The sequence below is a fragment of the Hylobates moloch genome, unplaced genomic scaffold, assembly GCF_009828535.3.
Source record: "Hylobates moloch isolate HMO894 unplaced genomic scaffold, HMol_V3 SCAFFOLD_18, whole genome shotgun sequence".
Taxonomy (NCBI): Eukaryota; Metazoa; Chordata; class Mammalia; order Primates; family Hylobatidae; genus Hylobates; species Hylobates moloch.
Genome location: NW_026652293.1, coordinates 9,694,621 through 9,708,250, shown reverse-complemented (window position 1 = coordinate 9,708,250; position 13,630 = coordinate 9,694,621). Strand labels below are relative to the sequence as shown.

At 49.5% G+C, this 13,630-nt stretch overlaps 1 protein-coding gene across 4 annotated transcripts in view; it reads left to right on the top strand.

Moving 5' to 3' along the window:
• Positions 1-13,630, top strand: part of SOX13 (SRY-box transcription factor 13) — a 56,924-nt gene that overhangs the window by 28,201 nt on the left and 15,093 nt on the right. For 3 of the 4 annotated variants that reach the window (XM_032136725.2, XM_058430824.1, XM_058430825.1), the window contains exon 2: positions 13,345-13,564. The exons of the other annotated variant lie outside the window; for it this stretch is intronic. In XM_032136725.2, the coding sequence (XP_031992616.1) occupies positions 13,346-13,564 (219 nt within the window). In that variant the 5' untranslated portion in view covers position 13,345. The remainder of the gene's footprint in view (positions 1-13,344; positions 13,565-13,630) is intronic. 4 annotated transcript variants of the gene reach the window in all.

Here is a 13,630-nt window from a genome sequence, read left to right as displayed (position 1 = left end):
CCTCCCACTTTGGCCTCCCAAAGTGCTGGGATTACAGGTGTGTGCCACTACGCCCAGCCGGCATCTCAGGTTTTTCATCTGTAAAGTGGAGATGATAATATGATCTACTTCAGATGATTATTATGAAGATTAAATGAATTAATATAAGTAAAAGTGATTCAAACAGTGCTTGGCACATAGTAAATTCTCAATAAACGTTAGACATAGGCCGGGCATGGTGACTTATGCCTACAACCTCAGCATTTTGGGAGGCCAAGGCGGGAGGATAGCTTGAGGCCAGGAGTTCAAGATCAGTCTGGGCAACATAGCAAGACCCTGTCACTACAAAAAATAAATTAGCGGGGCATGGTGGCATGCACCTGTAGTTCCAGCTACTTGGGAGGCCGAGGTGAGAGGATTACTTGAGCCTGGGACATTGAGAGGCTGTAGTGAGCTGTGATTGTGCCACTGTACTCTAGCCTGGGTGACAGAGTGAGACCCCATCTCTAAAAAGTAAAGTTAGCCATAATTGGGGTCTTTCACCACATACTAGTGTGACTCAGCCAGTTGTTTGTGGCTGGCAACTGCCAATTCATCTGATTGTCCCAAGAGCCTCAGTGGATTGGTCCGTGCCCATGACTCCCTTGCTAAATAGTCTTGAATGTCACCATTATTCATTTTACTATTATTAGTATTGTGGGTTCCACGTGTCAGGATCCCTTCCTGGGTCGTATTTCATCTCAGCCCTTTGCCAAGTCTTGGTTGAGGTGGTCCTGCCTCAGTTTCCAAAGGGTGCTGGTGATGGAAAGCGGGGTGCTGGGCAGATTGGGGTGAAAGCTGGCTGCTTTGGGGATTGTTTGATGAGCATTATAGTAGACTAAGCTACTTCTCCCCTTGCTTCCCTGCCCTTATTGAAAAGGCGCCAAAGCCAGGAAAAACAAACAGCCACCCATAAATAAAGAGGACCATGAAAATAACAAAATCAAAAAAGAAAACTTGCTTTAGTGGCAGGCTTGGCTGACGATAGGGTAGATAATGGGAGAGGAAACGCAGCTTTTGGAGAGAAAAAGAACGGAACGCTTTGCTCGCTGGAAGAATGAATGCTGCCTGAGGAAGAGCTGCTAAATTGGGGTGTCCAATGAGTGAGCTTGTATTAGGGGAGCTGGTGGTGATTAGGCTTCCATGAGGCATGAGTGTCATCCCACCTAGAACCCCTGGGGTGGGGGATACCGTAGGCTTAAGCGGGCTGCGCCAACGGTAGGCTGGTATGCCAGTCTGGCCTAGGGCCTTGGCCGCCATGATCACAGAGCTGCTGCTCACCTCCTCGAGCGCTGGCCAAACTGGGAGCTAGATGCTTGAATCTCTTAGGGAGCCCCTAGACCTTCTGTCAAGGTATATATTTTTTCTGGAGTGTTAGGGAGACAATCCCAGGGAGGAGAGGAGGAGGCCAAAGTGTTTGCTGACTGTTTGCATTCAAGGCTGTGCTGCTGTCAACACTGCCTGGTGGCTTTCTGGGTGAATGAAATTTACTGACTTCTCTTCCTTTCTTGTACCACCTACCCATCTGGATCGTGGACCCATTTCTTCTGCCTCTGCAATGAGTTGGGTGCCTGAGGTGGGAAGAGGGAGAGAAACCTTTCCTGAGCCCTTGGGATCCCAGGATGCTGTGTGGAAGTGCCCACTTTGGGAGTGGGCTGTGGGCTCACAGATGCGTAGAGGCTGATATTTGAAATGCATTTAAGAAGGGCCTTAGATGGCTGGGCGCGGTGGCTAAGACCTATAATCCTAGCATTTTGGGAGGCTGAGGCAGGAGGATCACGTGAGCCCAGGTGTTCAAACCAGCCTGGGCAACATAGTGAGATTCCCTCTTTATTTAAAAAAAAAAAAAAAAAATGTGGCAGGAGGCCTTGGAAACATACTGGTTTGGGGCTGAGTGGTCTGGCTGGTAGAGGTTTCCTGGAAGCACAATCCTTCATTCAGCCACCACAATACGAAGTGCCAGTCTGCTTTGTGCCAGGCATTGTGCTAAGTATTTTCTATATAATAACTTATCAGTTCTCTAGCAAGCATAAGAGGTAGGTATTGTTAGCCCCCATTTCAGACAATGAATCTGAGGTGTAAAGAGGTTAAGTCTCAAGTATTCACTGGGCTACCTGGAGACCAGCTGCTTCCCACTTTTCCACCCTTCACCTCCTAATCTAGATGACAATGATAAAATGTCCATTACAGTTGTTCATCACGGCTGTGTGCCAGGCACTGGGCTTTGCCTGTGTTATCTCGTTTACTCTTTGAAACCTCACTAGTGAGTATATATTACTATTTGTCCCAGTTATAGATAAAGGCAGGAGGGTCATTTGAGCCCAGGAGTTCAGGACCAGCCTGGGCAACATGGTGAGGCTGAGAGAGTTAAACTAGTTGGCTAGTTAAGACGGATGCTGGGTTTGAATCAATGCTGCGTGTCTCGCAGAGCCTCATTTCACCATGTACTATGAGGGCTTAGTCTACACGGCTTAGACTTGTCACAAAGCAAAAGCCGATGCTGCCCAGCCCAGTACCAGGAGAAGGAGTGTTTGGCAAAGGTGAGATTTCATCAGCCTGGTGGATAAACACGGCTGTTTGCAGACTGGTTGCGCTTGTCCTTTCCGCTGTCTGTAGTCATCCCTGTAGTCCCCACCTTCCTCTCCCTCCAGGGTTGGCAGGAGACAGCAAGGGTTAATGATATAGCACTTCACCCTCGTGGGCTCCAGAGGAAATGAGGGAGCTCATGAGTTCTGCAGAGCTTTTATGTCATCAGCCAGGGAAGGGAAGGCACCATGGCTTGGCCAGATAAGCGGTGGCGCTGCGAATGTGGGGCTTCCTTGGCAGATTTGTAGTCTTTCCGCCTGTTTGCTCTGTGGGGCACCTGCTGGGGCTTCCAGGGTGGTTGGGGACATCAACAGGGCATTCAGAAAACTGATAACCTAGGCTAGGGAGGGAGACCTACATGGAGCAGATGGAGGAGGAAGAGGGTGGCGGGCCCTGGCGTTCTGCAGGTGCATGTCTTCTGCTTGTTTGACCATGTGGGGGAAGGGGGTGGCGGTGGGTCAGGGAGCAAACATTTTTTTTGATTTTCACAAACACCATCATATTCAGTCTTCTCTATCTCTATGGGGTAGGTATTATTTGTTCCATTTTAGAGATAGAGAAACTGAAACTTCCCCATGGCCACACATCTAGTGGTATATAATAGAGCCAGTCTTCAGACACAGGTCCATGTGACAAAGTCCTTTTTCCATTAGCCACACCAGGATGCCTCCCAGCAATGCTGGTCATCACACCCACCCACCTGCCTCCAGAAGAGCTGGGCTGGCTGGGGAGGAGAATAGGGTGTGAGTCCTTCTCCCCCTTGCCCTGGGGATAGGGAGGGAGAGGGACTCCTTCCTGCTTTAGGGCTCTTTCTCCTTACCTCCTTCCCTGAACATATATTCTGTACCAGATTCTGTAATTATACCTTATCTCTTACTCACAAAATAGTTCTTGGAATCTGTATTTTATACAAGAAGAAATGGGGGTTTTGAGAGGTGAAGTCTTTCCCCCAAGTTGCCAGAGCTGCCTGGGTTTCTTTTGACTAAGTTTTCCTTGGCTATGACTCAAGTCAGAAACAACTGCAATCCTATAAGAGGTGAAGACAGTGGCCATTCTATCTCTGCTGGACCAGAGCCTGTTATTTTGCGCCGAGGAGAGTGGCCAGGGTATCAGCTGATAAATGAAAGGATGTGGATTTAGACATCAGTGAGGCCTGAGTTTCAAATGCTACTTCTGCTGGGCCCTGAGTAGGACGTTCTAGCTCCCTGATCCTTAGTCTTTGTAGTGTTCTTGTGAGGATTAAGCAGGGATGTGAATGAAGAGCCTTTCACTTAGTGCTTGCAGCCAAGTAAGTGCTGTACCATTGCATGCTTGCTTTTTGCCTCCCATTCCTTTGGTCAATATTCAGGGCTATCCCCCAAGGGGCTTTTGACATGGCCAGTCAGCCTCAGCTGCACAATTTCTGCATCTCCCGGCCCTAGGCTGGGCACTGTCCCTGCAGGAAGCCAGATGTGCTCACCTGTCCAGGACTCAGGCTTGGCCTTGCCATTGGGAGACAAGGATGAGGCCTGCCCCTGCCTTCTAGCACTATTGGGGTGCAGGAGAACCTGGAGACAGGCTCGGGTCCTAGAGGCAGGAAGACCTCCAGAGAAGGGCCTCCTGGAGACACTGTTGACCTCTTTTCAGTTTGGGGCCTTCTGGAGGCACACATCACACTGGGAGCCTCAATGGTGCTTTCAAGCAGTCCCATCTGTCTCTTTCTTGACCCACTCGCTGGGTTGGGAGAAGACTCAGGTGCCTCTGGGGCCTGAGGACCAGGTGGGAACATCACAGCTACAGTCTCTCCCTGGCCACTGTTTTCCTTTGTGCCCTTGGGCCAGGGTCAGCTGAGTCCCGGCAGCCACAGAAGCTCAGGCTGGACTGTGATTCTGTGCCTGAGGTGCTGCAGGGAAGCACCTCTTCTCCCATGCTTGGGAGTTGACCCAGCCTCTCTCTGATGTTGGCCGCTCTACCAGGTGAATGCCACCCTGGCCAGCCTGGAAACAGCCGAGGGAGTGTTGGCTGCGGTCCCCCTGAGCTGGGCTAGACCAGACCAGCTGTGTCCTGGATCTGATACCCCCCAGGGCTCACAGAGGCTGGAAAGGGTGAGAGGGACTCTCAGGAAAGCTTTGTCCCAAGTCTGCAGCCAGTCCAGCTCCCAGCTCTGAGTAAACATTAGAGATAGGATCGGGTGTAGCCAGGAAGGGTGGCAGGGTGTGGTCTGTGAGAAGAATGGCAGGATGTGGCACCGGGGCACTGTTCTGGGCACCCACGCCTTGGCCTATTGTTTAGGGCAGCCTGAGGTTCTCAGCTCTCTGGGGGCTTTCAGAGGAAATGGCATTCCCCTGGGACTCAAGCCCTGCCCCACCCCTGCTGCATGGATCTCTTTCCCTGGTGATGCCCCTTGGCACCACCCACTCAGAGCAAGCTTGGGAGTGGGAGCCAGCAGTGGAGGGGGATTAGTGTGTGCCCAGCGGGGAAGTGTAGCCATTGGCCCTCTCAGAGGGTCTGCCTGTCTGTTCAGGCTTCCTGTACCCCAGGGTCTGAGTCACCCGTCATGCTACGATGACTGGAATTTATCTCTATCTTTATCTTCATCTAGATATTTTTTGTAGTGGGGGGAAGGCTGTCGTTGTGGAGGGAGGAAGGACTGACAGTAAAAACTCCTTGATTCCAATCCAACAGGGTCGGTTGTTGACTGGTTAGAAGAGGAAGTGGCTGGTGATTTGTTTTGGGCAGAAAGGGGCTAGGTTTGTGTGCGCCTGTGGGTTGGTGGGGTTCAGAGGGGCCGTGGCAGGGCTGGTTGTGGGGAGGAGAAAGGAAGAGGATCAGCACCTGCAGCAGGCTTTGTCATATAAGGGCCATGCTTTGAGCCACTGTCCCTCCGTGGAGGCGGGTGCCTCTCTATACCTTGTCCCAGGTACTGGATTTGGGGGCCCCAGGGCCTGGCAGGCACCAGCTGAGACTCAAGGCTCTGCATGTCAAGGGTGAAGATGGCTGGAGCCCTCTCCTTAGAGGTCTTCACTTCTTAAGGATGCTCGCTTGGGTGAGATAAGACCAAGGAGGAAGAAGAACGGAAGAGGGATTGTGAGGTGGGTTCCTGAGAAGGAGGGGAGGGCAGAGCAGAGATGCTGCTTAGCACCCCAGCTGGCTGAAGGCCTCTGACTCTATATAGTCTTTTTTTTTTGAGACAGAGTTTCCCTCAGTCACCCAGGCTGGAGTGCAGCAGTGCGATCTTGGCTCACTGCAACCTCCGCCTCCTGGGTTTTAGTGATTCTCCTGCCTCAGCCTCCTGAGTAGCTGGGATTACAGGTGTGCACCACCATGCCTGGCTAATTTTTGTATTTTTAGTAGAGATGGGGTTTTACCATGTTGGCCAGGCTGGTCTGGAACCCCTGACCTCAGGTGATCCACCTGCCTTGGCCTCCCAAAGTGCTGGGATTACAGGTATGAGCCACCGTGTCCGGCCATTCTATATAGTCTTGAAGCAGTGCTGCCCAAAAAGCTGTGTGAACTCAACATCTCCTGACCTCAGTTTCTCTGTTTATAAAATGTGTTGAGGTTGGGCAAGAGAGGAAACCGGGCACGCAGGAGCACTTCCATCCGAGCGAGGGGCTGACGGGCTACCTGTGGACTTGTGGCCTCTGACCAGTACCAAGTCATCAGACTAGGGTGGAAACTGAGGGAGCCCAGTAACTCCTGTATCCTGTGGACCCAGCGTTCTTTGGCTTCTGGGCATTTTGGGACAGCGGAGTTTGAGGTTACTGACCTTAAAACCTCCTGCGGAGCCACATGGAAAATCACTGAAGCAAGCAGCATGCTGTGTAACAAAGGAGTAAAGGAACTTGAGGGATTATTTTAGTTTCTGGAAAGTCTAAAGGGAGACTTAAGGGAGGACTCCAACAGGGTCTTTAAATCTAAAAAGTATGGAAAGTGTTTCTTATCTGACCCAAGGTAAAAAGAAAAGGAAATGGACTCGCTTTACTGCTGCGGGTATTTAGGTAACTTATAGGAAGAACTTAGACCCAAGGAAGAGGCAGCAGAGGATAACTGGGTGTGGGAGAAAAGCCTGAGAGGCAGGAGCTGTCTAATAGTCCTAACAGTATCCATCACCTGTTAAGCATCCAGACCTGCTTTGTGCTGTGCTGCTGAACTCTCTGTCATTCTCTTGTCATTCCAAGAATATTTATTGAGCACCTACTATGTTTCAGGCACCGTGCTAGGCTCTGGAGCTACAATGATGAGCAGAAACAGGTATATTTTTGGCTACTGGGTGACTCCAAAATAAAATTTTTTTTTTTTTTTTTTTTTTTTTTTAGATGGAGTTTCGCTGTTGTTGCCCAGGCTGGAGTGCAGCGGTGTGATCTCAACTGACTGCAACTTCCACTTCCTAGGTTCAAGCGATTCTCTTGCGTCAGCCTCCCAAGTAGCTGGGATTACACACGTGGCTAATTTTGTGTTTTACTAGAGTCAGGGTTCACCATGTTGGTCAAGCTGATCTCAAAACTCTTGACCTCAGGTGATCTGCCCGCCTTGGCTTCCCAAAGTGCTGGGATTACAGCCGTGAGCCACCGTGCCCGGGGACTCCAAAATAAATTAAGCATGTAAAGGTATCATTACCAATTGTGGTAAATACTTTTAAGGTCAAGTTCAAAGTGCCATGAGAATGTAAAATAGGCACTCTGATAGGGTCTGGTGTTGTTAACAGGAGATTCATCTCTTCATGTTGAGTTTCTTATTCCCATTTTACTGAGGAGGAAATGGGCTCAGAGAAGTTAAGTTACTTGCCCAAGGTTGCACAGCAATGATTGGTCAGAGTTGGGATTCAAATGTACCCAAGTCTATCAGACCCTAGAGGCTTTTCTCTCAACCACTTGACTCTCAGAGCATCCTGGACTGCACACAACTTATAGAATAGATATTCACCCTGTATTATTTAATCTTCATGGACACCAGTGAGATGGGTTATTGTACCCATTGTATGGATGAGGAGACAAGCTAAGGGAGGTTAATTAACTTGACTAGGTTCACACAGGTCAGCCTGTGGCAGGGCAGGAATTTAAACCCAGGTTGTTGGATTCAAACCCTGCGGGTCTTCCAAGTTGTCCCCTGACTCCCTCCAGGACCCTTGTTTTATAGACACAGCTTGCAGGGGTGAAGCAAACTGTGCAGACCCCCAGCTGCAGCGTGACAGAGACCAGTGACCACATAATGACCCCTCTCTTTCCATCTCGCTCTCTTTCCTCCCTTATCTAGTTGATCATGGGACCGTCGCTCCCGTCTCTGGGATGGTTAGGGTCTGGAGCCTGGCACTGATGCTCTTCACAGAGACACCTGTGTCTCTCTAGGCCATGGCAGGCTGGGGCTTGGTTCCCTCCAGGCCAGACAAGGCAGGGCAAGGAGCTGCTCTTCTCAAGCAGGCCTGTGCTTGGGGAGGGGGAGAGGGAGGTAAAAGAGGTACCCAGGGACCCTCTCCCCCAAAGGTGAGACCCAGAGGTGCTCTCCAGTGGGGGCAGGGTGGCATTGTGCCTGGGCTGTTGCCTTTTCATGGACAAGTGGGCCGAGAGGATACCAACTAAGGGCCAGTCAGTGCCCAGCACCTGCCGTTGAGCCAGACACCTGTGAGGATGGAAGGGCCCTTGTCTGGGCAGGGTTATCTGGTGGGCACCAAGCCCTAGTGAACAGACTGACACCTCTAAGCTGGCTTGGCTGGTCACCAGGAGCCATTGTCTTTGTGCTGGAGGCCAGGGTAGGCTGCTGAGAGGCCCAGGAGACAGGCCCCCTAATATAAGGGTGATCCATGGTGCCTGGCTGGAGGGACCGTGGAGGCTAAGTGTGTGTAGAAGCTGAAAGGGCGGAGGTGTCCTAGTGCAGCGCTGTTCAACAGAAATATAATGGGAAGTACATGTGTAATATTCGCTAGTAGCTATATTAAAAAGTATAAAAAGAAATGGGTGAAATGAATTTTAATGATGTATTTTATCTAACCAACTTATCCAAAAAGAATTTCAACTTGTAATCAGTAACCATTATTAATGAGCTATTTTACATTCTATTCTGTGTACTAAGCCTTCAAAATCTGGGGTGGGTTTGATGTTCACAGCACATTTCCGTTGGGACTGGCTGCATTATAAATGCTTAGTAGCCACATGGGGCAAGTGGCTGCAATCTTGGGCCGTGCAGTCTTAGGGTTAATTAGGACAGATGATGGCCTCCTCTGCCTCCACCATCAGCTCCAGGGATAGATGGTCGTTCACCATCCCCAACTGGGGAGACCTTGGACTTTCGTGTCCTGTTCATCTGACCATGCTCCTGGAGGCTGTGGCTGCTGCTGGGATTTCTGGGCTGCAGCAGGAAGGCTTTGAGGTGGGAGCTGGAAGCCCCTGAAGTTGGGACAGAATGAAGGAGAGACCCTTAGGACCCAAGTCCGGAGGGAGGAGGGACCCGGTGGCCGGCCTGCGCCCGCAGTGGGTGTGAGTGAGGTGGCGCAGAGCCGACGGATCAGAGGCCCACAGGCCCGCATTGTGCGCCTGTCACACTTCCTTTGGCTTTATTGCTTTTGTCCAACACCCTATTGTCTGGCTTCCTTTTGTCCCCCATTCAGTGCTGCTGCCTTTTATTTTCCAGCCAGCCTGGTTGTTTTCATTTCTTTTGTCTGAAGTTCCTGAGAGGAAGGTTTTATTTTCAGCGGTTTGATTAATTCACAGCTTGAGCCCAGGGTTTGTTTGTTATGTAATTGCTGCCTTCGGCTTCAGGATAAAACCCCCTCCCCAACTGCGCCCACTCCCACTTCTCGCCCCCCTGCTCTCGGCCTGGCTCTGAGCCCCTCCTGGTGCCCGGATGGGCTGAGCCGCCTGCTTCCTGGACGCTCTCCAAGCCCCTGGGTTGTAGGAGGGGACCCCAGGGTGAGCTGGGCTGGGGTCTCTTCTCTTCTCTGCATCTAGGTGGGATGGGGCCTTTGTTCTTATGGTCAGGGAGGCCCCTCTCTGCAGTGCCCTGTCTTGGGACCCAGCCTCTGGGGAACCCTACACTTTGAAAGTGGGTGAGCAGGAGAGTCTGGTCTGATCAGCAAGGTGGAATGAAATCAAATACACATGCACTCATGCACTGCTTGCCTACCAACGTCTCCGTCAATGACCCAACACATATAGGACGGTGGTCCTGCAAGATTCTACTACTGTATTTTTGCTGTAGCTTTTCTATATTTGGATGTTGGATACACAAATACTTAACCATTGCATTACAATTGCCTACAGTATTCAGTACAATAACACGCTGTCCAGGTTTGTAGCCTAGGAGCAATAGGCTATACCATACAGCCTGGTGTGTAGTAGGCTGTACCATCTAGGTTTGTGTAAATATACTCGATGAGGTTTGAATAACAAAGAAATTGCCTGGTGATGCATTTCTCAGAACATGTTTATGCTATTAATTGATGTAGGACTGTATATAGTCATCCCACTGTATCTGAGACGGTTGGTTCCAGGACCTCCAAAGATACCAAAATGTGCTGATGTTCAAGTCCCTGATATAGAATGGCATAGTATTTGCATATATAACCTGTGCACATCCTCCCGTATACCTTGTTTTTTATTTATTGTTACTATTATTATTATTATTATTATTATTATTATTGAGATGGAGTTTCGCTCTTGTTGCCCAGGCTGGAGTGCAATGGCCCCATCTCGGCTCACCACAACCTCCACCACCCGGGTTCAAGAGATTCTCCTGCCTCAGCCTCCTGAGTAGCTGGGACTACAGGCATGCACCACCACGCCCGGCTAATTTTGTATTTTTAGTAGAGACGGGGTTTCTCCATGTTGGTCAGGCTGGTCTCGAACTCCCGACTTCAGGTGCTCCACCTGCCTCGGCCTCCCAAAGTGCTGGAATTACAGGCATGAGCCACCGAGTCTGGACAGTTGTTATCATTTTTGAGATAGGGTCTTGCTGTGTCACCCTGACTGGAGTGCAGTGGCTTAATCTTGGCAGCTTCAAACTGCTGGCCTCAAGTGAATCCTCCAGCCTCAGCCTCCCGAGTAGCTAGGACTACAGGCGCGTGCCACCATGCCCAGCTAATTTTTGTATTCTTTTGTAGAGACAGGGTCTTGCTATGTTGCTCAGGCTAATGGGCAACATAGCAAGACCCTGTCTTTACGAAAAAAATACAATACTCCTAGCCTCAAGCAATCCTCCTGCCTCAGCCTCTCAAAATGTTGAGATTACAGGCATGAGCTCCGGTGCCTCTAGATTACTTATAATACCTAATATGTAAATCATATGTAAATAGTTTTTGCACCATATTGTCTAGGGAATAATGACAAATCTACATGTTCAGTACAGATGAAATTTCTTTTTAAAATATTTTTGATCTGAGGTTGGTTGAATCCATGGATGTGGAACCTACAAATACAGAGGGCTGATTGTATATATTTTATTCGATTATATGCTTATTTAAAATACTCTACATGTACTCTTATATACAATGCATGTTTCATAATACATAACAAACATTTTACAGAGTTGACGCAATCTATCCAAATGCATCCATACAGAGTTGATGCAGTATTTAAATACCATACTGCACCTGGGATGTTTAAGGAATTTTTTACTGTAGGGATATTTTTACTATATCTGATTTTAGCCTTACATACCTCCCCTAAACATCTAATCCCCAAGCAAAAAAAAAAAAAAAAAAAAAAATCAAAAAAATTTATTTAACAGTGCTTTTCTTTTTTTTTTTTTTTTTTTGAGACGGAGTCTTGCTCTGTCGCCCAGGCTGGAGTGCAGTGGCACGATCTCGGCTCACTGCAAGCTCCACCTCCCGGGTTCACGCCATTCTCCTGCCTCAGCCTCCTGCGTAGCTATGCCTTTGCCTCTCAAACAAGCCCCCAAGGCATGCTGAAGCTGCTGGTCCTTATAGTGCATTCCAACTAGTAGTGGTTTAACAAACACCAGATCATGTGATGGTATTTGGAAATGTAATAAACAAGAAAACAACAAAACACCAGGTCAGTGCTTACTGGTGCCACAAACTGTTCCAAGTACCATATAAATATCAACTCCTAGTCCTCATGGCCGTCCTATAGGGTAGGGGCTCTTACCATGCTCATTTTACAGGTGAGGAAACTTGAAGTACAGAGCAGCTAACCAACTTGCCCTAGGTCACTGGGCTAGTCAGTAGCTGAGGCAGGACCCATGCATAGCTGGAACCTGCTGTGTTCCCACTAGAATCCAGAGTGCATCTCTGTGACTTTGGAGGATAGGCATCTGCTGCTCCACCCAAGCCTGGCATGACCCCTGGAAACCACTCCCTGAGATGTTGCGATTAGCTCAGCTCCTCAGATGTCCCAGGCAGTGATGTGACAGGAAAGGAACAGCAGGTGCAGAGTCTCAAGAGGGTCTGCCAGGTATACCAGCTGTTTAAACTAGGAACTGCAAACTCATATGCCTATGGTGGCCAGACTCTAAATGAGAGATTCCAGCTAGATACCGGAAAATATTTTTCGTAAAGTCAATCATCTCAGTCTGTTATTCCCCCCCCCCCCCCCCTTTTTTTTTTTTTTTTTTTTTTTAAAGAGATGGGAGTCTCACTAGGTTGTCCAGACTGGCCTCAAACACCTGACCTCAAGTGATGTGCCTTCCTCAGCCTCTTGAGTAACTGGGATTACAGGCATGAACCACCATACCTGGCTGTTTCCCCCCATTTGATAGATGCATGAAGTAAGAAATCATTTACTTTTACCTTATCTCCACTGTAAGAAGAAGACTATATGTCTTATATATAGAAGAATATATGTCCTATATAGTTAATACTTGGTTTCCTTTTTGAGGAGTAGTAGGAGTGTGGAGGCTAAGGTAGACTGGCCTGTCCATAAGAAATACCCATTACCCAATTCCAGCCAATTTTTGCCACAACAACAATTGAGCTAGAAGTTCAAATCTAGATTTTTATGTGTTATCTCTTGACTTTTAAGTATTGGTAACTAATTATAAAAATGCATTTGTAGGCTGGGCATGGTGGCTTACGCCTGTAATTCCAGCACTTTGGGAGGCTGAGGCGGGCAGATCACCTGAGGTCAGAAGTTGGAGACAAGCTTGGCCAACATGGCAAAACCCCGTATCTACTAAAAATACAAATATTACTTGGGGGTGGTGGCATGTGCCTGTAATTCCAGCTACTCGGGAGGCTGAGGCAGGAGAATCACTTGAACCTGGGAGGCAGAGGTTGCAGTGGGCCGAGATCGTGCCCCTGCACTCCAGCCTGGGTGACAGAGTGAGACTCCGTCTCGGAAAAAAAAAAAAAGTGCATTTGTATACACACAAACATGCACAGACAGATGCACGTGCACACACACACACACACACACGCGCGCGCGCGCTCTCTCTCTCTCTTGCTCTCCAACTCTGTTGGGCTCAGAAACAGCCAGTCAGTATCTGGCCTCGTTAGTTGGGCCATCAGTCCACTAGTCCCGTAGTCCCAAGCATTACACAGGCAGGTCCTGCGCAAGGGTGGGCCCACTCTTATCTAGAACTTTTTGTTTAAAAAGCAAAAAACAAAACAAAAAAGCATGAGGGATACAAGAGCCTTTGCTGATTTTTCTGTGGGTTCACAAGTAAGCTTGCCCTTTCTGTGAGTGTGCCCATGTGACAGGCACCAGGAGGTGCTTGGGTGGGGTCAGGGGAGCAAACGGTAGGGTCACTGCCTCTGGGCAGAAGTTTATGACTGGGGACTCACCTCGGCTCACTCTGTCCCTCCCCCAGGATGTCCATGAGGAGCCCCATCTCTGCCCAGCTGGCCCTGGATGGCATTGGCACCATGGTGAACTGCACCATCAAGTCAGAGGAGAAGAAAGAGCCTTGCCACGAGGCCCCCCAGGGCTCAGCCACTGCCGCTGAACCTCAGCCTGGAGACCCAGCCCGGGCCTCCCAGGATAGTGCTGACCCCCAAGCTCCAGCCCAGGGGAATTTCAGGGGCTCCTGGGTCAGTGTCCCCGCCCTGCCTCCATCCTCACACCCATGCGCTGTACCTGTGCTCTCTGCTCGGCTG